The sequence below is a fragment of the Colletes gigas genome, unplaced genomic scaffold, assembly GCF_013123115.1.
Source record: "Colletes gigas isolate AHSC1104 unplaced genomic scaffold, ASM1312311v1 Colletes_gigas_Sc00014, whole genome shotgun sequence".
Lineage (NCBI taxonomy): Eukaryota > Metazoa > Arthropoda > Insecta > Hymenoptera > Colletidae > Colletes > Colletes gigas.
This window is the reverse complement of record NW_025106643.1, coordinates 6,586,864-6,613,136: the sequence shown is the minus strand read 5'-3', so window position 1 is coordinate 6,613,136 and position 26,273 is coordinate 6,586,864. Positions and strand designations below refer to the sequence as shown.

Below are 26,273 nucleotides of genomic sequence, written 5' to 3'. Positions count from 1 at the left end.
TTGACGCTTTCTAACAATATCGAGAAAGTATATATTTATTTTATACGAAAGGAGAATTATTTAATTCGTCATTTATCGTGTTAAAGAAGATCCAACCGTAAGTAAATTGCTTTTTGACAGCGATATTTGTTTTTCTTATATTCTTTGATTCCCCTTTATAATTATAATTTATCATTCAACGATACTGTATTTTGTACCGTATCCTTCCGTTAGTATTGGAAATATTTCTATAAATAAATAAATAAATTGAATCCAATCAAATTTATATGCGGCAAATCAATACATTGTATTTAAATTATGCGTTTCTACACGAGGTATGAAATAAACACTTGAATTATTTTGTAAAATCGCTGGGATGCACGGAATAATTTTATAAAAATACGAATAAATGGTTCTTTTTACCTGTTATTTATTTTCCTCGGTAGACATACGTTTCTTTTTTGTTTGCAAGGTTTGGTATTCAATTTTTACGTAAACTTCAATTCGATATCTCCAGCCGTTCTGCAGATATTTCACGGTCAGAGAGGCATCCCTACCTTTCAAAAAATGATTTTACGTTACCAAAGTGCTATTCTACCTCGCAGAATGTTACAAAGATTTTATAAATTTCCAAATTCCCGAAGTTCTTTCGCAAGAATAGATTTTTCGGTAGAGGGAGAAAGGGCTGGGCTGGGCTGTGCCGATCCCTCCTGCGAAGCGTGGATTAAACGACTCCTCGCGGTCCAGATCGTCCGGACATCGTCTACAAATTCGACTCGATTGTCCGAAGAAGGGTGGAGAAGTTTCGACGTGGATCGACGTACCAAAAAGACGGCGGGGTGTGGTACGCGAATCGCGAACGCGAGCTCGTAACGACGTAAAGAGAGAAAGGCTTCGATCCTCTTTCTCCCGTGCTCGGTTCTATCGTTTCTCTCTTTCTCTCTCTCTCTGTCCCGTTTCCCGTTGGAGGTTGTCCGTGCGTGCGAGAAGAACAGAACAGAGGAGTGGCGAAAGAAGGAGCGAAACAGAGAACCACGAGGGATCTAAAGAGGGTAAGAGGGAGAGGGTAGCTGTTTCATCTGTCACCTGCAGACGCCGCCTTCCTTTCCGTCATCGTCCCTCTCACCCGAGCGGCAGTCACCCCCAACGACTCCCCTTTAATAATAACAACAATAGAGCTGGACTAGCGGCGGTCGGTCGGCGCGGCGTGGTGGCATGTGGACTGGGGAAGCGGGGGTCGTGAGTCCTGGACCGGGAGAGGGTTGGACGGGGAAAGAGCGGTGTCGGTGGAACGGTACGGGTCACAAGACGGCCATGTCACGTCCGCTTCCAGCCTCGACCCTTCTCCTCGACAGGTCCACCCCGCGCGTCAACTTCACCTAGGGATGTAGTGGACCACCTTGAGTTTAGCTACCGTCCGGACGTTCGATACCGTAGCGCGCGCAACTACTCGGGGACCTTACGTAGCGTTCGTGTTTCGTCGTCCGAGCGTTTATCCGTTTCTATCGCGAGCTTGTTTCCTCAACATTTTTCGCCTAAATCGCAACCGGAAACCCTTCTTTCACTCGACGTCCGCGTCCCGATTTACCGATTCCCCATAACCAAGGGTTGAAAACAGCTATAGCGTCGATTACGGTCACTCTAACCGTTTCGATTTAGAAATGGCATATAACTATTTCAATCCGTTATTCTCGGAACTGTTTTAACCCTTAACTGATCACGATGGGTGAACTTGCACACACGCTAAATTTAATAATATTGGGAAATAAAATGGAAACTCCATCTCTTCAAAACACAAGTTTATCTGCAAAATTTAATTAATAAAACGATGCATCAAAATGTCTCTCGGGTGAATGTTCATCCATGGTACCCCCAACACTTTGACTACCACCCATATATAGATGACAGGGTTTTCCCACTGTAAAACTTTATTTTTATTTTTGTTTGAATTTTTTATTGAATTGTAGCAAGATTACAAAAATAAGTGCCGAAACAAATTTTAATTCCTTGCACGTATGACGTTTGTCATGAGTTAGGTTATGTAGTTTACGATGGTCAATTGTACGGTTTCGACCTGGCACTGAACGCGTTAAGGGTTAGGAATTGTAAAGAGATCGTTTCCAGCCATACGAATGCTTTAAAATCGTAATAACGGTACCTATCGATAACAGGATTAAATCAACGCGTGCTCGGAGTCGCGCATAGGCGTAGAGGATTAATAATTTCGTCTTAGGAAAATGGGTCGCGAGTGGAAAAAGTTTAAGAACCGCTGACTCAGACCACCGATTTGGCTAGTTGAAATCCATCGAAGCGCGCAAGAGGAGTTTCCTGGAGCGTTAGGGACTGTGCTTACCAGCCCCTCCTCTCTTTTTAGCAACGTCCGTCCGTCTCTCGCGACCCTTATTACGCGTCGCAGCTCAACTTCATCAGGGAAATGTCGCGTCGCTCTCTCGGCCGGCGCGGCGGCATTAACTAACGCACACATCGGACCACCCTTGCGTTCGTGCAAGCCACGCAGCTATGCTAATCTCCAAAAATGCCCCGGTGTGCGTAGATGCATCTGCAGTATTTCGCGATAATGGCCTCCGGTACGTGGTGGGGATGGAACCCGTTCCGTCTCGTACAACATAATACACCGCAAAAATATAATACCGCATCTCCATTTTTTAAATTCTTTCTTTCGTTCTTTTTTACCATTAGGTGCTCCCCGACGATCTTGCGGATCAAAATTTCGGAAACTCGAATAGTCAGTGTCTTCTTTTTACTCGAATATAGTACAATAGGACCCGCGTTTTTAATAACCTAATTACTTATTCGACGGCCCTTCGACGCGCGCACGTTTTCTCGGGAGTATATTAGTGAAATCGACATGTAAATTAAATTTATGAAATTACAGCCTAACGATGGGGAGAAAATATATACAGTACATTTTGGAACATTTGTTATATGTTTCCTGTATTATGCATCTCCTTGAATAAAAGAAATTGTTTTAAATCATTAATTCGCAAATATTATGACCAGACACAGCGTTGGAGAACAGAGGAACAGAGAGGAAGAGGCGAGCGGGGAGTAATAGCAGACGCAGACAATGAAATAACTGTTTTTGGAATATATTTTTTACCGGGAACTCGGTGATTTCGCGCTGATTCGTGACCCATGAACGCGTCCAGAGCATTAATCGTTCGTAATTTCATTCGATTTAATTACCTGGTCAGCGCGCTCGAATCGATCGAAGCATTAAACCGTCCGAGCCCGGAGTCGAATGTTTGCATTTTAATACGCGCCGCTGATGTTCTCCGTTCGCGTACACTTTTGCGCTGCCTAATGATAGGCGCGTAACGAGCGCGACGCTGCATCAATTAACGCCCAATAATTAGCAGTCGGAAAACGCGGTACTCGCGGTCGTCGATCGGTATTTTTCGCGCATCGCGTCGCGAGTGCATTGTCTCTCGAAGCAATCGCGTTCGTAATCGTATAATTAGTTTTTCCAGCTCGGTCGTTCGCGGCGAATTTCGTCCAAGGAGACGAAAATAATCGACGGGCACCGCGTTGGACAATTGCGTAAACGCGTCGAAAGTAGTCCAAGTTTCGACGTGTTGTCGGTCGATAGGTTCGAATAAAACCGAAATAATTCGATGAACGTATAGGCGCGTGCGTGTAACAACATCCTCTCGCACTCGTTGCTCCTGCTGTTTCGTTCTCCACCCGCTTTTATTTTTGTTCCCCTTTCATTTTTTTTTTTCGTTCGAAAGGTAATCCAATCGAGAACGATGATTGGATTGAATTATTAATCGAATGACGCGCGTGGTCGAGGTCGCACGCGCGTTTTTGCATACGCGGCACCTCCGCCTCCCGACCAGACGAGGCGGCAGCCTCTCGTGATTTATTCGACGACCAGCGTCTTTCGATAAGATTAGGAACAGAGCCGAGCCAATTTTATTTCTGAATTACGAATAAAAATGTTATCTTTATAAAAACGATCCTTTGGAAAACCCCATCTAAACGAGGAAACGTGAAATGTACTTGAATATTTGTAACGGAAACAAATTAGGATACTAATACAGCAACATGTACAATTTCGTAGGAAGTTCGTAACCCTCGATTTGCACCTCAAGAAACTCGAACGGTCGATCGAAAGGAACCAGCGAGAAGAAAATCTGGGTCTCCGGCGGGCTTTCATCGGGCAGAACGAATTCGTCAGAGCGTCGAAAATAATTCCAAAATGACGGTGGACGGTTCGATGCGTCGCGACGTCGCGTATGTATCTCGACCGGTCGTGCCTCCGTGAAAGTCGACGAGTAACCAGCGACGACGCAAGAGCACCGATTCCGTCCGATCGATGAAGATACACGCGGAAAGCTTTCTCGCAGTCGATGATGAAATTAAGGCGAGCTCGTCTCCGAGTCGAAGGAAGGTTCGAAAGAGGTGGAAGACGCGAGTGAACCGCGCGCGAGAGAGAGAGAGAGAGAGAGAGAGAGAGGTAAGGAAAAAGAACGAAAGAGAGAGGAGAAGAAGAGATACGAAAAGTAAGAGTCGACGACGAGGAGGGATACGCACGGCCACGAAAGGAGCTTTGTCTCGATCGTCGACGGCCTTGAATAATCTCGTCCTCGGAAATTTGATCGACACCGGTCAAACGGGTCGACCGGACTTCAAATACACAGGTACAAGCGCGGTTTCTCTTCTCGTGTTATTCTCTTTCCGTCTCTTTCCGTTTCTCCACGGGTTTTATCCGTTCGCGCGTCCATTTCATCGCGTCCCCGTCTCGTTTCGTGTCTCGATCTGTCGGACGAGGCCCGCGCGTCTCGTAGGTAGGTGGACGTTGGAAGACGAACATAAGCAGAAGCAGGAGCAGAGAGAAGAGCGACGGCAGCGACGAGATCCCCACTCGTTGGGAGAGAAGCGAAGTCTGAACGCCGTGAGAAGGCACGCGGCCGGAATAACTCTGAAAGTGTCAGAACGATAATCTGACGGCTGCAACGTGACTGACGGGACGGGACGTACCGTCCACTTCGCGTCCACTTGGTCTTCTCTTTCCTCTCTGTCTCTATCTAACTCTCTTCTCACCGTTTTTCTCTTCTCCGACAGCTACGGCGAGATCGCGACAGCCGATACGCGTCGATCGCTCTTCCGTGTCGCGATCGACGCAACGACGACCCGAAACGCGCGCTAATGGGTTTGGGACGGGGTGTGTAACGTGTCCTTTGGACACCGCCAAAAAAATTTACCGTTCCAGGACTCCCGAGTAACCAGGGTTAAGAGGATGCTCAAACATAGCTTACCGAAAACAAATATCTCGCTATGGGTGAAAATAAGTGGATTGCTAGACGAACGATTTTTAGATGGATAGTTTTCGAATAAATGACTAATTACCAAGCACCTTATCCAATGTATCAGTTTCCATTTTCTTTTCTAACCGATACTGGCTATTAACTGGATCATGCATTGTAGCGACTCTTCCCGCGCTCCCCAGCAGAGGGCTACATTCTCTCGTAAGCTTTCGACCGACCACCTATCCCAAACCCAGGTCGAAGCGTTCCTTTTTCACCAAGATTTACAAACGGCATTCAAACCACGATCACAAAAGTTGGTAAGCATTCCCGATGAATCGAATTAGACAAAAAACTATGACTATCTGCGGTTAATATTGTTACGGGTAGGACCCTTCGACTCGTGAAACGTCGGAAATCGCAAGTGGAAAAGAATAAAGTGTCATGGTTGCTGGCGGCGCGCGTGTTTCTGCTCGATCGGAGGCGAGAACAGAGATGCTTCGAGGAAGAAAATATGTACATAGACAGAGGGGAAAGGCGCGATTCCGAATCGAGACCCGGTCGAGAAATCCGAGCGGGTCCAACGCGGTGTTCGTTTCCGAATATTAATTCCAGTCCCGTCGTCTCGAGTCATCGTCCGAGTGCGCGGGACGAGACGAGAGCCAGGTGCATCGAGACGGATCGAGGTCGTCGCGGCGAGGATATTAATTGCGATGCGACGCGTACGGGAGAGGCGAAAGCGAGGTCTCTTCGATGGCTTCTTCTTATTCCCATCGTGTTGCGCCGATTGATTCCGACAAGCATAAGCAGACTGCGTGTAATCGGAATAATTGACGTCGATGGAAACGCGTCGAACGATCGACGAAATACCGTCAGTATCGACTAACGTATTCGATAGTCGAAACGGTCGCGATCTCTTAACGGGTCACTTTTGACCCAATACTTAAAATACTCTGCATGTATTAATCAGACCTTAAGTGGAGACGACAAACTTAACTTTGTGCGCCTTATCGCTACTGTTAATAAATACATTCAGTATAGATAGGGTCAATAATAAAAAAGGCAGATGGAAAAAACGAATCGGAGGCGTCGAGTTTGATGCGCTTCCTCTATAGTAATTTAACCTAGTAATTAATCGTCGTATGGCGAACCGTTCCCTGCCACAAGAGGCTTCGTTCCACTCGAGAAAGGGAAGGGACGAACGAGAACCGAAGAAGGAAACGCGAAAGCAAGAGCAAAAGTATCTGGAAGCTTTTGACGCGAAGCTAGGAAAGCCTATTGTGCCTTGGTTTGAAAGGCTCACCTGGAATCGTTGGTCGCGATAGCATCTAGCGAGATGGGCCACGGGGAATTAAAAATGAAGGAGGCTCCTGCCGCCCGCTGGCAGGTGGAGGAGAACCGTATTATTCGGCGCGGTCTTATCACTCGTCCTCGCATAAATCCAACCGAAACAACACGCGAGTCCCTGCCACGGCCTGCCTGTGGATCGCGATCCACGATTCACGGGTGTGTTGCTGCAGCTCGTTTCACGAGTATCCCGCGTCGTCGTGCATCGTCCTGCTACTTTCACCCGTCTCGTTGGAAATTTTTCTTCCGTAACAGAGGACGGACGATTCTTCGACCCACGACAGACGCCCGCCGATCACGATTTTCTCTCTCTCTTGGCCGTAAAGCTTCGATTCATCATAAGCGGAATTACGCAGCTGCGGCCGATAGCGTTCCAATGATAATTCAACGTTCCATCGAACATCGAAACGTATATAGAAACCGAAAAATTTGTAAAAATCTATCTTTTCGCAACCTCGCTAAGAATCACGAAAAATGTGTCCAGCTACTGAATTTTTTTCTCGAAAGTGGGTAGGATTTTGAAGGGTATGTCTGTTCATCAAAAATGATTGAAATTGACCCCCGCAACCAAAAATAATTTTTCCAGAATGATTTGAAACTTTTCAATTTCGCCGCAAAATATAACTACCTTTGTCGATTTTTTTTTAAAATTCGTTTTTCATTTTTAATAAATTTGTTTGGCGCTGTACGGAAATGTTGTCTAATACTTTTTTTGCAGGTACCCATGAGCACTACTTCAGAAAAAAATTTCAATGAGATACGTTCACTACTGTGGAAGTTATGGCCGTTCGAAAATTGGACCATTTTTATGGGGCTTTTCTCATTTTCCGGGGTCAAGGAACAACTTTTCGGATATTTTTGGTATTTTTACATATTCTTCACCAAAATACGCGTCGTTTGCCTTTTGAAACCATAAAATCGTCCAATCCGTTCAGGAGTTATGATATTTTAAACAAATGCACGAAATTTCAGGGTAACATTTCTAACCAGAAATTATATTACCGATAAGGAATTTTTTTCTCGAAAATGGTTAGGATTTCGAGGGTATGTCTATTGACCAAGAATGATCACAATTGACCCCTGCAACACACCTTCTCAATTTTTTTCTCAAAAGTGGGCATGAATTCGGGGATATGTTTATTCATCGAAAATGATTGTAATTGACTCTCACAACCGGAAATAATTCCTTTGGATCGATTTGAAATTTTTTAATTTCGCCGAAAAATTTAGGCACTTATTTTTGCAAAAGTGAAATGTTAAAATTTTATTTTGAAATTTAAAAGATGTGGAAGGTTTGTAATATTTTCGATAGTCAAACCTATGAAGTTTCGACGCGTTTTAAGGAAAACGTTGTTTCTCAGAACTGTAACATGATATCTACGGAATTACTGAAACGATCGATCTAAAATTTCATGTACATATAAAGTAGATGTTTGTTTATAGCCTCTAGCAGATTTATATGTTGATATCTTTAAATCTTGATGTTCGCAGCCTTTTCTGAGGTGAAACAAAGGTGGAATAATAAAAATAATATGCTCATAATTTTGAAATAATGGATTTAGTTTGGCAATAATAGATTGTATGTTTTCTTCTTACTCCATAACTTTCACGAACCCGTACTTTACATGTTATGCTCTGAATCATATTTTCTATACGTGCTTCATCACAGAGGAAGTAAAACTAGTCTCGTTTATTAAGAGGAACGATGATGATTTATGATCGTACTGATACGGTTAAAGAAATCATGATGCGATGTAGGAGTCACGATAACTTTTACAAAACTGTCGATTTAATCCTCATAATAATTGTAACACGTGCGTGAAATAAATGTAAAATATTTTCTACGAACCTACGTTTATAAAAACGTAATCGTGCAAAATAAAACTGCACAATTACATTTATACAAGCTATATAATTAATTGTACTTGATTATTGACTGTCTTTTTCTACAAAGCCACATTTTCTTTGACGATTCTATGAGACATTTTCTACATTTTTATTAATTAAACCAATTATGCTAACAAGGAACCTTTACGTCGATTTCGATTCAAACTTAACACGTATTTTTATAATTATAAAAGTTAAACGAACACTCGGAGGAAAAGCTGATCACAATTTCATAATCACATGCCTATGCTAAAGGGAACATGCATTAAATAAATAAATAAATTGTAACGTGCGTGGGGTTGTTGTACCTGTCGTATGACGCGATTGTGTTGGTTGGCGGTATAATGCTGCTATAAAAACTGACGTACTGCAAATATGACGAACGACAGGATGAAAGGTACACTGCCGCTCAAAAGTTTGGAGCACGCTCGGATTTTTTAAATAAATTAATCTATTTGCATAAATACGCGAACGATTCGCTGAAAATATTTTCCTTATATATATTAAGGGTGATAACAAAATCAATATTATTTTCAATGACGATTTCTAGGAGTTCAACCTTTCAAAAATGTACTTCCAAAATATTATACCAGAGTCAACAAAAAATAATGAAGTTGTAAAGATTTGAATAGAACGATGCACGGCTAGAAAAGTTTGCAAGAACTAGAAATTTTACAACGTATGCCGACTAATAAAAGTTACGACATCATTCGACCAATATATGAAGATGTATTAGAAAGATTCTTAGACGCGTATTCACTGCAAGACGAATGTATACGGGCAGATACTTATGTTGCAATACTTTGAATTGATGTTTAGCTGTCACTGAATCAAGAAAATAGGTTTAGGGGGGAATAAGAAATAACGACGTATGTATATACATGCAGTGAACATGATTTTTTTTGTTACTAACGAACAAATGGAATAAAACTGCACAAAGAATTGATATTAAGTATAATGCAGAGTGCTTTCACAATTGTTTTACAATTTTATTTAAAAATGGTGCACAATACGATTACAAGTAATCCACCAACATTATAAAATAATCTATAAAATGGAAGCATACAGTTAATATTGTAATGACAATATAACTGATGTATATCCAAAATAACGTGGCGCGCATGAATGGGCGAATAAATTTGAACAAAAATATAGATTTTTTAATAACGCGCAAAACATGAGTGACAGAAGTATTCTGTTTAAAATTGTTTGTCAGAATACATTTGTCCGGTACTGTACATAAAATAATAATGAAAGTTTAAATTCATTAATTTAGACCTTCGCATCAAACCATCGGCACTGCGGAAAAGAAACAATGGGAACTGTTCAGCAGTTTCCACGCGCGATAACGAATTTCATTCGATTATACGAATATTATTTTCCATCGAAAATCAGCATTGGCCGGCAAGAAACAATATTTGTCAATTTAAGAAACAAGAAGCACGTTTGGAAATCTATTCAAACACGTGAAAGTGTTTCAAACGGTCGAATAATCTTACTTACATACATTTTTCATAAACGAAACAAGTTCCTTTCGTGACTTAAGTATAGTAAATAAAAAATAATTTTCATAAATACACTACTCACGTTTAAAGTGCACATAAGTTTGTTGAGATAATTCTCTATGGTAGTCACTGTCATTCGACTACAAAATAGAAAAACAAAATAATTTGTAAACTTTCCGTGCTTTTTTAGAAAATATTTAACGATATGCAATTTTCATCTTATATTATAAATCTACAGATATCCTTTTAACGCGAAAGAGTATAATGTTAGTGTGCAACTTTGTTTCCATAAGGATGGGAAGGTGCTTCAAACGTTTAGCGATCAATTGAAAACATTATTTTCAGTTTAAGATTCGAAACAAAAGCGTTGAGTGCTGCAAAATACAAGACGGACAATCTATACCTTTTGAAAAGATATCTTTAACGTTATACAAGAGACACGAGCACGACGATTTATCATATGATGAATTGCACGTCGAGTTGCAACGATAGTCCGTAATATGGTAACATGAATATGTCATACGCCATGATGTACAACAACTTCATACAGATTACAATTATCGTTCCAGCAGTTGTATATGAAAAGAAAAATTTTTTACGACTTATCGTAAAACAAATCGATACGTTTTCTCGTTTTCGCTCGTTTCCGATCGAGTTTGCTTGCCAAATGTTACAAAACGTGTCGGTGTTACAACGTTATCGCCAACAAAATACTTTTCGACGTCGCCGAGGTCATCGGCTGATTTGCGTCACAACGTTATCGTGGTACCTTGTCGTCGTGCGATGAATCGTTACGCCTTTGGCCTGTTTAACGAACAGATTAGCTGCCAATCGCTCGACGAACGGATCGGATCGATCGATCTGTCGGTTCGTCGATCATCTAGCCCAGAAGCGGCAAACTATGACCCGCGGATCGGATCTGGCACGTCATCTATTTTTTTTTTCGCAGACCGCAAAATAAAATTAATTATTAAACGAATTTCACGTCAGAGTCGTGAAATTGCTGTTTCAGTATCTACAGAGTAGTATTAATGTCGCGCAGCTATGCCCATTCGTTTGCGTCGTACCGTGGATGCATTTACGTCGATCAACCTCAATATTTGGCACTACCTATTCGTATCAAAAGTCATTTTCAAAGACGACAAACGCGAAATTTCGTTACAAGTCAGTCTCGCCCAATGTGCCTTTGCAATCAATTTTCATGACGAAAGATATTCATTTTGAAAGAAATATTTCATCGAAGATATACATACGTATACAGTTACTCGTATTCGTATACTATAACGATCATTTACTATAAATCGAACACAAACCCTTAAATATCTACAATGCCAGTTTCAGAAACAATGTCTTTATAAGAAATAAGTTTTTTTTTATTTGTAGTGTACCACCATTATAATGTACGAATACGAGTGGGAGTATTTGTATATACGAATCGTTAATATTAAGGTAATATTACGAATAATTTCCTGTGTGATCAGATCTCGTCCCGCGAGATCGAAAATCATTATCGTTCGGTCCGTTCTTGAAAAAAGTTGTCCGTTCCCTGAATCCGGTCGCAGGACAGAGCCATTTTGGTCGCTTTCGCGATATCGGTTACCCGTGCTTACCCGGTCCTCGTACGGTCCGTCGACAGAAATAGACGATACCCGCGGTAATAAATATCTCCGTATTATAATTAAGCCGCGTCCGAGTGAGTGGGATACGCGTTATGTATGAGAGACACGTAGATGGATGGACGGTCGAATGTACACCGCTGTCGCGACCGCGAAGGCGCTCGTGGCGGGGAGGAGACGCGGTGTTTGAGACACGACGAAGACGGAAAGACACAGAGAGTGTCGCGGAAACAGGGAAGGCTCTCTTCTCTCGTCGCGATCGCGATCGCGGCAACGATGGCGCGCTTAGCAACCGTAACTCGTCGTGGTTATCGGTAGTGGACAGTTATATCGACGCGGTTGGTTGGAAGCGTGCTTGGATGGCGCAGCATCGGCCAAGCTACGAAGCAGAGGAATGAGCGCGGCCTTGTCAACCCGTCCGGCACGTCCGTCGACTGCTCCTTGAGTGGCAGCGATTCATTCCGCTCTCCTTATTACACTCGCCGCACCGTTCCGCGCTCCTTCCACTTCGTTCCTTCGAGCCAAACCGATACCCACCGACGGAAACGCGACTTAAGGTCCATTTATATGCACGTCGACGGACCGAGCTAGGTCCAACCGCGCTCCCGGCTCGAAAAGAACCGAACAAAGTGTACTGCGCGAAGCTAAAAAGTTGCAACTTGGATTGTCACAGCAACCAGAGCCTCCATTTGCTCCGCCTAACCTCGTATCTGACTCTTCGACAGCCCCCACCTTTAGGTTCTTGACCACTCGCTTCTTATTTCGTTTGTTCGTCATGCTATTCGACCAATAAGAACAAGGGAAGTAGGTCTATAGGGAAGGGTTTACGCTAGAACCAATCGAGTTGGCGATTTTTTCAGGTGGCAACTTTTCAGCTTTATGCAGTACCACCAACGACGATGCGTTGATAAAAAATCATTCGTTAATAGTCATCGGTTGTATATCAAAGCTGATGCGCAAAATTATCTTAGGTGGTAGAGTATCGAGTGCAACGACACACAGTATTTATTCGTTAAAAATCCAACTCGATTTACGCTATAAGAACTCGGCCCTCTCTCCACACATTTCTGATTCGCTTCAGTCCTGCGAAGACAAGGGCAAGATAAAGTAGGAACGAGTCAAAGGTACTAAAAACGAGGGAATAACGGTACAAGACAGATGATGCATCTCGCTTTTAGTTCTTCTGATCGCTTTCGTTCCATCCTTGGGCAAGAACGAATCAGGAGACAATCGCTTGGAAACTCGAAATCGTATTCTTTGTATGCTTGCGTTAGTTGTTAATTTGTTCTTCGTGGAATTGTATGCAAACGCGTTAAAATATAGAATTTTGTCGAAGTTTCGAAGGACGCAAAAGGTTCATCGACTAAACCTTCATCTTGAAAGTCGGTATCGAAGACAAATTGAAAAGACTCGTATCGAAAGTGTGGCGACACCTCTTGCACTCGCCAGCAGAGGGTTACGCACTCTCTCAAATACACGATCGTCCACCTATTCCTGTATATGTATACACTCCTCGACCGACAATCGAATGTCCTGAGCATCTAACAGGCCCAGGACGAAACGCCTCATCTTTCCTTTTTTTTTTCCTTCTCGTTTACTTCTTCCTACAACAACAAGCCACCACCACAGAGAGCAACACTCTCCCAGTGGACACGCCAAGCGCACAATAATATTGCGACGCTCCGGTGCCGTCGGCCGAACGCAAAGTGTTAATTTTCGATTTGCATATCTTACCACGGTGACGACGCGTAATTGAAAAGGCGAAAAAGGAAAAACTTGATATTTCTCGTACCGGAATGAATCGACGATTAATCAAAGTCGCGCGGTGGTGTATGCAAACGTATCGACTAGAAAACGAGATTATTAATCGATCGGTGAGCGCGCGAGATCTCGATCGTGATAAAACAGGAGAAGAGAGATCGCGGGGGAAAAAGTGCAAGGACATCCAGTTCTCCACCAACGCGTGGCCTAATTACTTGGTCGTCTTCTTGGTCGTGGTCGTTCGCGCGGTCGTGGTCGTCGGTGGAAAGCCCGGAAGGACGAAATCAACTGCGGTCGAGGAATGTCAGCCCTAGTAGTTCCCCGCAGTCGGTCGTACACATTTTCCCCGTCTGTCCCCGGCCGCGCAGTTCGGCCAGCAGCCACAGCCGGCTAATATCTCGTTCTTTTGTTGCGTTTCGCGACAATTCGCCTGCCTACGCTCGCAACGAATTTCGGGCTGATTATTCGGGGCGGTGGAGTGACGTCGGTTCGCTGGATTAAAATGCTGCTAGTAGGACTACACGCGGAAACACCAAGGGGGGAGAGAGCACCGACGGAACAGGAGAGAGAGCACGCGAAATGTTACCCTCGGGGAGTAAAGTTGCATCTTCCTTCATTCCTTCCTTCCTCCTTCACTCCCGTTCACCCTCGCATCATTCCTTCCATCGCGTTTTCACTCGCGCGCGATATTCTCTTTCTTCGTTCCCGCGTTTCGTTTACGAAGTACCCGGTTCGCGGATGAGCGGGTTTCTCTCGTGGAACGCGAAACGGTCTCGACTTTTCCGATCGAGACTATCCTACGTGTCAGGCTTTGTCCGTTATTCGAGTAACTTGAAGTTTAATCTTTGTTTATTTAACGAATCCTTTTGCATGGAAGTATTAGATGACACGTCCCTGATCTAAAGTGTGACTGAATCCAGAGTACACGACCCTGACATTCTAAGAATGTTATCGTAATTGTGACACGTTATTAAATTTACAGAAAGTTAATCTTTTTCTACGAGGGTTGAGTAATATCTACGGTCTTCCATAAAAATAAGTTTTTACCTGCATGGTTATCGTACAAATCGTTGGTTTATCGTGGAACGTCGTTGTGTAACAGTGCCACTTTCGAGTTCAACTTCTAAATTAATTACTTAATTTGTACAACTTACTCAAGGAAATCGGTAGATTAAGGAAAATTGTTGTCTAATTGGACATTCAAGAGAGAGAGTCTAGCACACGGAAACGCAGAGTTACAGAAAAGTTTGCGTTAGATGGATCTCGCGACAATTATCATGAAAGATTAATTAAAATGATAGAATAGGCGAAATCAATAGATGTCGAGTACGCTATGTGGTTTTGTAGTGGCAATGCGGAGTCTTTTCAAACCTTATTGACATCACTGTCACAGAAAAAAACGTGGAGACTATGTACTCCCGGTGTTAAAATATCTGGCTATACTACTTGGAGACGTATGCATAAATGTACAATAGCTTCTAATTATAAACTCTTTTATATTTATATAAAGATTTCTGTTACATATGAAATGGAAACACGTGTTTTTGCGTAAGAAAATAGTTTGAGGAAGGTAAACTGTGTAATCTTGGAACATCATGAAAATAAAATTGATATCGAGAAGACGTATCAAATAATAATGGTCTTTTTTTTAGTTATGGAGTCATACTGTGATAAGGAAAACCACAACGAAATTAATTTGGGGAATGTTTAAAATTATTTCAAAGAAATACTATAAATAACACGTGTGAATACCAATTTAATAAAATATTTAAATTTTTCTGAATCTAAAAATGTGTAATGGCGAGCATTCTTCGTCGTAACAAAAGAAGCCCAGTTCAGCTATACTAAATTTAAATTATATCAGTGAATATAACGTAAATATTATCAAATATATTATAGTTAAATTCTTTATCGCATAAAATAGATGTCAGTCTTCCCGACGAGACTACTCGCGAGACAAATCAGTTCGGTACGCGTGGTGCGATCGACGAGATTAGCAGTTTTACGATCTAATCGAACTTGTTGCGAGAAACGTGCAGTGCACGTGCGACTAATCTCCTACCTATTTACACGAAGCTGCTGCACCAGAACAAAAACTTTGCACTTTCGTTACAAACTATAACTTCCCTACAGCTCCTTCGGATCATTTGCCTAGTCTTATTTCAAATACTTGTTCAAACTGTAAGATCGCTAAAGAGACACGGTGTAGCAAAGGAACTTTCGTATTTCAAAATGACTTTGATGCCTTTTAATTCATTAAACTTGTTTCTCAATTAAACAGGATTAAAGTTTCGTCCACTATAGATGAAAATACAAAGTAACTTGACCACTTTAACTAGATATTATGACTGTCGCTTAAAAAAGAAGAGCTAAATATATTATGAAATTTTTTAGAGTAAAAATGGCTACGTTGAATCGTTTATGTTTGCCCTTATTATTATTACAGGACCACCCAGTTTATAAGAGGTAAATCTAAGAAATTTATATGTTTCTTCTATGATTTGTTATTCGTCGAGCGATATTGGTACCTTGGTTGAATAGAGTTTGGCAACCACAGAAGAGAAGACGGCGAGGCGAGCGTGTTGGTGGAAATGCGTGCACGCGCGCGTTCGTACAGCGAGTCATTTCGTCGTTAACCTCATTCCCATCGCGTTTACGAATACAATACGATCGTTTCGCGCCACGCACACAATAGACGCGGCTCCGGCTTATCGTCCAAGACCGCTCGCGGAAGCGCCAAGCGAAAGGTTAATCCGAATCGATCGTTCTCTGAATCGCGGAGAGAAATAAATTATGCTCGGCGCATTGTACTTTGAAATTATCCGTTCATTTGTATATCTCGACTTGTACGCGCACGGGATAACGATCTCAGCTTTTCCTTTCCGCCTTCTCTTCCTCTTCAGAACGAAACAAGACCACTCTCGTAAAATCAACGCCGATCGTACGCTCTGGTACAGTGAATCCTTTCAAACTGTCACCATTTTTCTCTTCCACGGTGTCGCTAAGTTATCCCTACCACTTCCTGGAATTGCTAGCTCGGAACGAGCCTCGGCGTTATCTCCGATACGTGGCCGGCAGTGACTCGAATATCTAATGAGAGGACTGCTGATTTTATGTATTTAGTATTTACGACGTTTACGAATATGAGAAACATACAGAATATACGCGCTCGCGTGGAATAAAATATTAATAGAATTTTATTTACTTTTTTACGTCCTCTCCACGTTAGTGTACAGGGTGTTCGGCCACCCCTGGGAAAAATTTTAATGGGAGATTCTAGAGGCCAAAATAAGACGAAAATCAAGAATAGTAATTTGTTGATTGAAGTTTCATTAAAAAGTTATTAAAAAATTAAATTACAAAATTTCAAATCATTCTGAAAAAATTATTTTTGGTTGTGGAGCTCAATTACAATCGTTTTGGTGAATAGACATACCCCCGAAATCCTACCTATTTTCGAGAAAAAAATTCGGAAAGGTGCGAAATTTTTCAAATTGTTCTAAAAAAATTATTTTCGGTTTCAGGGATCGATTACAATCCTTTTTGGTCATTACACGTACCCCCGGCAATCCTACGCATTTTCGAGAAAAAAATTCCTCACCGAAAATCTAATGTAAGGTCAGAAATGCTACCCTGAAAATGTGTATCTTTAAAATGGCATAACTTCTGAACGGATTGGAGGATTTTAATTTTTCAAAATGCAAACAACGCGTATTTTATTGGGGAATATGTAGAAATTCTAACAATATTGAAAAAGTTGTTCCTTGACACCGTAAAGTGAGAAAACCCCCATAAAAATGGTCCAATTTTCAAACGGCCATAACTCCTACAATAGTAAAAGTATCAAAGAGCGTCAAACAAATTTTTCAGAAAAATCGACAAGGGGTAGTAAGGTGCTTAAATTTTTCGGCGAAAAAAAAAATTACAAATTATTCTGGAAAAATTATTTTCGGTTGCGGGGTCAATTACAATCATTTTTAGTCATTAGACATACCCTCGAAATCCTACCCACTTTCAAGAAAAAAATTCGAGAATGTGTGAAATTTTTCAACAAAATTAAAAAATTTCAAATCGTTCTGGAAAAACTATTTTCGGTTGTGGGGCTCAATTACAATCATTTTTGGTGAATAGACCTATCCCCGAAATCCTACCCACATTCTAGAAAAACATTCAGTACGGGCGGAATTTTAAACGTTAATAACTTTTTAAAATTTATTAAAATTTTAATAAATTCCATTAAAATTTTTCCCAGGGGTGGCCGAACACCTTGTATAATATAAATTGTTATAGCTAGTCGTAAAACCAGTTTGATAGGATCGACGAAGATTTTGAAAAATTGATAATCCGATTGGTTTCGTTGAAAAGCGAACGCAGTACGTTTTAGCGTATACTTTCGCTAAAATTACATTGTAACTGTAACATGTACGCTCGATGACACTGACACTTGGTCAGAATTCACTGTACTTTATCGCGTCGAAAGGCGAACGAACGTAAATTGAAAACTGTTGGCGAAAAGGACGGGCGATTATTGCCGACGAAGACGCGGTATCGCGCGACGAGGAGGTCGGTTCCGGGAGCCAAAGTACGTCGGAAGCTCGTGAAAGGCGAAGATGGGCCGAGAGGCTGCCGTTGGTGCGTTTTACGGCGGCATTAAGCATCGCTTAACGACTCACGCAAACTGCTCCCTTCCCTCTCCTCTTCAATGTCCATGCGTGCGTGTGTCTCGCGTAACCTCTACGCCAACCCTACTGACCCACCCACGTATACCACGCCGGGAAAGGTGTTTCACACTCTACGACCAGTAACTTCACCGCAAACAGATTTTCGATTTTTCTAAAAGAATCGATTTTCAATCAATGTGACCAGAATCGATTCATCAACCCTTTACTGGTACGTTACTATGGATGAATTTTCACCCACACGCTATAATTATAATATTATCGTTCAATGCGTTAACCGCCAGACCAAAATCATAAAATTATTTACGAGATCAAGATTTAAGACAATTATAAACTACATAACTTGAAATTCATCGGTCCCATTCAAATTTATTTTCTTTAACGTTTCAACTTGGGAATTAATTGTTTTAGTTCCATAGTGAAAGTGTTAAATTGTAATATTAAAAATAAAACTATATTCTCTTTAAGACACAAATTTATCTGTAGGAAAATTAGATAAAATTTAACTAATAAAACGAAACATCAAAATTTCTGTCAATTGAATTTTCACTCATGGTACCTATTAAGGGTCGAAAAACAATTTTCGACGGTGGCAATATGGCCTCCCAGTTAGGATTACCACCTCTGTCTTGTAAGAAAAAAGTACGAAAGGCGTTCTTTAGAAGAAGATAATGATTTGAGAAGGGCCAAAAGGAAAGCGTCTAATAAGTCGGTTTACCATCTCGAGAAGAGTAGAAGTACCCTTAAAAGAGCCCGATTAGTAATCCTACCTCTAGTGGACCACGCTGTTATTTCTCGGGGCCCACCAGTGAACGATCTAAAACGAAAGAGAAGGTACAAGTTCTGTGTAGAACGCGCAAAATAGTATGATAATACTCTAGTATTTTTCCACGTGCTCACATTATTGTGACGAATACATTTCAATGACACGATGCTAGAAAAGAGGCTATTTTCCCAGGGAGTACAGAGAGGCCATTGAGATACAGGCCACCGGATGAACTCAATTTGGAGCTTCCATCTGCTAGTTTTTTAATTGCTCGGCTGATCAATTGAAAAGCAATTTTATTGGTGGGCAATGAACCGGAACCTGAATAACTACTATTGGCGAACAATGATACAGAACGCGAGCTTGACGAACGTGTCGCTTGACCTCCCGATGAAATTAGCTGGAATGTTGGGGAAACGTTGGAATTCTTCTTCTATAAAGACACGACATACTCTCGAAAGCTTAAACGGTGGGTTTCCTTTCGGTTCGCTCGTTATCTTTTTAACCAGTTAGTCGTTGCGATCTAAATTAAGCGATGACGAGTATACTCGTCGGACACAGAGTACGCGTGACTGTTGTCATACAAAATTACGTTGCAATGAAATTACTATTATTTATTTACTTAACTTAAACATATATATTTGAGCTTTTGCTAAAACTACAATTTATACAGCAAACTGTAAAACGTTGCCATTTCTTCATGACGAGTATACTCGTCGTAACAGAAAACGTTGCCATTTCATCACGATGAATATACTCGTAAAAATTAGCTATTAACCCTGCAGAGTGCTCGTGTGTCGGGCTTATCGAGGTACTAGTAGGTGAAATATATGAAAATCGAAAGGAAGATCGTGATCGGGAGAAGTTTGGAGGTCGTACTCGAGACGGGCGAAGGATATCGAGCGATCGTCGCGAGCAAGCGGATAACCGTCGACAAGGTACAAGTCTGGGTGCGTGCACCGGACAAACGCGGTCGTCGAGGGACACGCGACTCCCGTCTCCGATAGCCCCTAGCAGAGGGTCGTGCCGGTCTCGACGATAACCCACGAATGACGTGACAAGCGAAATCCTGTATGCCAGGGTCCAGGCAGCCGCGGAATATCGGCGGACGTCTAAATGAACCGTTGTACTTTCTGCTTTGATTTCAAAGAGCGGGCCCCTAACAGCGGAGGAATATTCATTTAAATATCTGTCGATACTCGAGCCCGACGCGAGGATTGCGGCGATGTCAGCGGCGGACTTATGTGCCCTTCGCGCGTTCTCCGTTCCCCCTTTTTCCCTCCACCCAGTTTCCCCTTCCCTCTTTCTATTACCGTTCCATCCTACGGGTGCACGCGTACTACCTGTCTACCTGAGCGCGTTATATATCTATACACTCTTCTTGGCTGACGTCCGATCTCTGTCGCGGATACGTTCGATCCCGTATTTTGTCCTCGACGTCCACGCTCCCTTCGATCCCCGACTCCCTCGATCGTTCCACCCCCTCGTTTCTGCTTGCCCGCTCACGCGACTTTTCGTTTTCTTCGATTCGCCAACCGCCGCGTCGCGCCGGTCAACTCTCTCCCGATTGGACATCGCGAAAAATACTCGACCACGTAACAGAGAAGGATGTTGAAAACATTCCCATTTTTTGCATAGCCTGGAAATTAAAAATTCATGCGGGATCTTTCTTCGGAGTGTCTCCCAAATATGTCGTTATCGCTTCCCCGCCGAAAAAATGATGATGATTTTTCGCAAAACTCGAGAAACAACAGTCGAAACACTAAACTTGGCAAAAAAGTAAAACAAACTTAAAACACAGACAAAATGTCAATGAAGGTTTACATTATATATCAGGCAGTGCGTTCCAATCCGTTCGGTAATAAACTTGGCGTACATTGCTTACGATTACCTTGATCTGTTTTACGTTTTATTTCTATACATAAAAATATTTTCAATGATAATAAATATTTCGAACAGTACTCCCGGTTCGGTACAAAAGATTTTAAAAATGTTTTGAAACATGCTATTATTGTCCAAAGTGTTAAGAATGACCAACTTTACGTTTGAAAGAGAGTTTGCAAAAATATTAAATAATAAATTCTGATTTCTACTTTTAAACGCTTCTAATTATTTATACATATTTATGTCATCGTATAAATCACGTACGGATGAAATAGATCTTTTTAATGCATCGCTAGCGACCCTCGAAAAGAATCTGCAACAAAAAATGGAACTCGCAGATTATGAGGAACTTTCAGAAATTCTTTCGAGTCTTTGTTGCTCTTTACGATAAATTATACCAGACCACAAAGATTTTTTTTTCACTCCTAAAAAAGTTTAGCCATCGCTGGACTAGATAAACCGCTAATGAAACCGCACCTTTCGACGAACGATCTTCCGTCCGATTTCGATCGAAGTCGAACCATCGTCGACTTTCGTCCGACGTGAGTCCGCGAATCGAACTTGTCCATCGGCAACGTAAATCTTGCGCTCCTTGTCGACAAAGTGAAAGCTCGAGCCGCGTACCGTCTGCGTCGGTTCTTGTTGTTAGACCCTGGACAGCTATCGCGCGACCAGGTACCGAACATACGCGAATATAGATTATCACGTCGAACCGAACAACGATTTCCCATCAAAACGTTTCGCTGGATATCTGCGACGGAGAAGTCGTAAATCAGTCGCGGGCACATAAGAACGCGCGGCAGGGTCGCTTCGAATGGAAAGCGAGCGAAGGAAACGGCGCGGCGGCTCGGTTCGACGATTATCGTTTCGTGAGTCCAAAAGACCAGAACCAGTTGCGCCGATTACGTGCTCGCGTACGTCGATCCAGTCGCAGGTGGATCGAGTATTTCGTTGTCCTGCGACCACTGTACGACAGAACCAGGATCCCCACATTTTTTATTTTTTCTCGAAAATAAGAGCCACAGACTCATAGAGTCGCTCAGGATCGACACTAAAGACAATAAAGTTTAAGAGTTCTTTGTACTTTCTATTCCTTAGAAAACATCAACAAAACCAATTACGCGATCGATTATACCAGCTAAAGGTTGAGGGGGTACATCATCCTGATCATCCAGATTAAAATGGATCGATTCAAGATTTCTTTCCTGAGATAATCATTAATTAGAATAAGTAAAACTACCAACAAAAATTAATCGGTAAGGTTAAAATCATCGACAAGGTTTTCGCTAGTGTAAATAATTGCCCAAGTTACTGCTACGTAAATTTTCTCACAAACACTACGGTTGCGTTCGATAGCGTGACCGGTAATAATAGTTGAAAACGATTATAAATAACGACACAGCGACAAACAAGTGCGTGCAGGAATTGGCGCAAACATCCAGAACATCAGTGTCTCTTAATATTTTTAAAAACGAAACCTGACGTAATTATTAATCTTGAATAATCAACATCAGAAGAATGTAATAATAAATTGCTTGTAAAACTCCGTAATGGAAAAAATTTGTTTCGCCTATCTTTCGTGGCATTGCGTTGGGGGCGCAGTGCTTAAGAATCACTGATGTAGGTCAATGAAGCTCGCGTCGTGAAATATTCTCGTCCTTGTCCGTTGCAAGGATACGCGTGAACATCGGAATCGTTGAACAATTCAAGAATGACGTTCATTGAATTTGTCGACCGCTTGACGTTTCGACGAGTTCTCGTCTAAAGGGGCACAGACGCAACGATTATTGTACGTTCAGTGCAACTTTGTACCGACATCACGTTATTTTTCCCCCACAGACGTAACGACCTGTTGTTCGATGATTCCTACCAAAAAGTAGTTCAACTAACCTTAAGAAGAAACACTTTCGTATCTATGCTTCTGTTTCGAGGCTGAAATCATGAAGAGAATCTTTCCAACTGGCCGCCGAGCAGCTCCATACGTTCCACTCTGTCATTCATCAAACCTGCAGTGCGCCAGATTTTATGGCAGCGTTCTATGTATCCAACACGACCGCAACACTGTACAATAACCCCACATACTTCATAATTCTCGTTTAAACAGTCGTATCAACGACAAGTGAAAATAAATAATTGATGCATTCAATAGCAACCAACGTCACTGATTACACATAGATTAACAAAAAAAAAGAAATTAAAAAATCTTCAACGGATGATTTTGTTGGAACTAAACTAATTTTAATACGATCTTGCATTTTCTTTTAATTACGTTTATCCTGTTGCTAAGATGGACAGAACTTTCTTCTAATTACAACCAAAAATAAGACCAACGCATAGCAATTTATTCGATCGAACAGTCAGATGTTTACGTATTCGTTCGCAAAACGCTATTCTATAGTTGAGATATTTTATATTTAATTAACGTGCGGCGAATCCAAAATTTTTACCCGTCGTCTGATCTATCGTACGAAAACCCGTTACGTCTGTGGCCCCCGGTTATAGATCGTTGATCCGGACCGCGAGTTACGATTCCATGCGAGAACAACGACACTGAAAAGAGGAATAAAGAAAGGTACGCGGAGACGACTCGTGGATCGCGTCGTGACGCGGGAAGCGCAACAAGATACAAAATAAAAATGCGTGCGTAACATACACGCATGCGTGGTTCGTGCGTGTCGATATGTTGCGTTGGAGAATAGATATTTACCGGTAAGATTATCGCCGCGTTGCTGCGGCCACCGAAAGGAAGGCCTTGGCTGCTGCTTGCTGCGCATGTCTCCCGTCCGTTGCGGCGGCTGCTAGCCGCTCGCTTTTCAAACGATCGGAGACCACTACTTACCTGAAAGAGAAAAAGTCAGAACGGTCAGAGAAATGTCCTATTCCGACCGCGATCGTCGACGATCGATCCAAGAATTGGTTCGAGCCCCGCCCGCGTCAATCAACCGCGATTCAACGACATTCGAGAAACTGACATTTTTTTCACGTACCATGCATTTTAACATTCTAAACAATAGTTATTTAATCGACACGCGACGGGAAGATGCAACAAATACGTCGAACATTTAAATATCATAGTAAACGCGACACCTAATTAGCCCTCGCACTGACGGACTCTGGGTCCATTCTTATCCGAACCTGAATTTTATTATTCCACATTCCAGTACAAGGTTTCTGATTCTTGTATTTGTAAATTCTTTAGTAAATAAAAGTAAAAATTTAAATAATAGAATGTTATATTTTAGAATAAAAAATAAAAGTTATATCTTTTCGATCGAATGAACACGATGAATAAATTGCTACACGTTGGTGTTATAGGTTTTGTTTATTATTCGAATAAAATTTTGCTAATTTCCATGTTACGGTTCACGCAACGATGTTACGTATATCTAACAATAAGAGATTCTACGAAAACGAACTATTGAACGAAAGATCTTAGCAGTTTCCTTTAATGAAAAGAATACATATTCAAGAATATTTTTCAATAATTCAAAGTGTCACTGGTGATGTATGGCGGGTTGCATTATGCTAAGAATGAGGCCGTGTTCTGGCGAATAACCCTGGACGGTTTGTACGATTTACCAAGACCAACTTACAGAAACAGTGTAATATTTTCGTAATTTACATTAATGTTGATATCGCGTGCTCGATGGTATTTTCGAAAATTATGAAATGTATTAATTGTACGCGTATTTGAATACCACGAACTGATTTTATGTGTCATACATAATAGTATTTGAATAATTTCAAGTTAAATATGAATTATACAACTATCGATGGGTTGGGGTGAAGTATAGATGTTATGACACATATAATATTGTCGAGCAAACGATATAGTTTTCTTTTTCTATTCTTGTATTATAATTATACCTGTACATTATGCATTTTGTGCCAAAGGATTCTCCAACTAAGAATAATAATAATATGTTCCTTTGGTAATACAAGAGAAACGAGACAAGAGAAATTTAAAAATAGAATAGTAAAATAAATATCAGAAATATAACGTCCTCTGTTTGGTAAAAATCGATACTTCAAAATTGATACCCATCATTCTTTAATAGCTCGATTTTCCGTGAGAAAGTCGCCACTTGGCGACTTCCCCCGAGGGACGGTTCTTGGAAGAAAATTCCATATGATTGCGCGTTCTCACGGAAAAAAGTTCCAAAGTCAACTTTTTCCATTGGGAAATGTATTTTTAAACCACAAAATCAGCCACGTAAACGGCGATTAAAAAATCCATTTACTTAAATGATACATGAAAAATTTGTAGATACACGCTACCTCCGAAAAGTATTACAGCCTATGTTTCGTTACATGCATAAGAATTTGATTATTATTTTCAAGAATATAACATTTTTAAAGATTACTCCTTAAATACGAGCTACCACTGTTAAAACAAAATACACGCATCTCGCTTTTGGTTGCTTCATAAATCTGTAAGAAGATATACTAATCTAAAATTCTAATGACAGTTAAATATACTTTTCTAATTTATCGCTCCGTTTGTATTAAATATTTTCCAGTAAATTGAACTTTATCAGTAACTTTAGGAAACGGATTCTCGTTTTACGGGAAAACTTCTACGCAAAAATAATTGAGTCGTGCACGGTCCTGCTAAAACGGAGTATCAAAAATATTTCGAACCGCGAACGGTTAGATCAACATACGGATACTTGTTCCCAGTAAAAATTTTTCTTTTCCATCGACCGAAACGGGGCCATTCCGAACGTTGCTCTTCCTTTTTGCGTCCGGACCGTTTCGACCCGCAAAAAGATCTCCACCCTCTTGAAAGCGTTTTTCCAAAGGGTGGCTAGAGAATCGTGCATCCACGACCAATTTTCCTCCCCGCTCGTGCGTCTCGATCCCACTCTTATCCGGCCGTTAACAGCCGTCCTAACCGGCCGTATATCTTTTCAGCGTACGCCCTCGAAAACGGCCGCCTTTGTTTTAGATATTTATGAGGCGTTTTAATTCGCGCGCCGCGTCACCCGGCCATCGGTGAACGTCGGTGGACGTCGGTCGGCGTCGGCGTCGGCGTCGGCGTCGGCGTCGGCGTCGGTGTCGGTGTCGGTGTCGGGGTGACGGGGGGTCGGGGGGGAGGCGCGCGGGTCAACCGAACGACGAACGACGAAATGCCGTGAGCGTGCGGTAAGGGGATGGCCGCGTTAAAGCGCTACCACCACCGGGGGGATGGGGGATGAGGAGGCATAATAGGCATAAGGGTGCTCCGATAAAGCGGCAACCCCGCTCCGTCCCTTTCGTCCCTCTCGTACCACCTTCCAGACGCAGGCCATAAGCGCAAACAAACTCTCGCTCGTATATCTTGGCTGAATGGTTTCTACGTCGCGCTGTATCGCACCGACGCGACGCGACACGACGCCCTTCCCTTTCGTTTTCCCTAGCCTTCGGAGCCACCATACCGCCGTTCTCGGGCTCTCTTTTGCACGAGATACTCTCCTTAACCTACATTTCTTGGAAACCTATCGGCGAATCGGTTCATTTCCCGAATTCACGCGGAAATATGCTTTGGAACGTTTTACTCGGTGATCCACGAAACGGATACCGCTTATAATAACATGGCG

General features: G+C 41.9%; 1 protein-coding gene across 2 annotated transcripts in view; it reads right to left on the bottom strand.

Moving 5' to 3' along the window:
* The window catches only part of LOC122399536 (protein tiptop), a 144,251-nt gene that overhangs the window by 30,707 nt on the left and 87,271 nt on the right, over positions 1-26,273 (bottom strand). For both annotated transcript variants that reach the window (XM_043400278.1, XM_043400277.1), the window contains exon 2: positions 23,402-23,533. In XM_043400278.1, coding sequence (XP_043256213.1) covers positions 23,402-23,468 — 67 coding nt within the window. In that variant the 5' untranslated portion in view covers positions 23,469-23,533. The remainder of the gene's footprint in view (positions 1-23,401; positions 23,534-26,273) is intronic.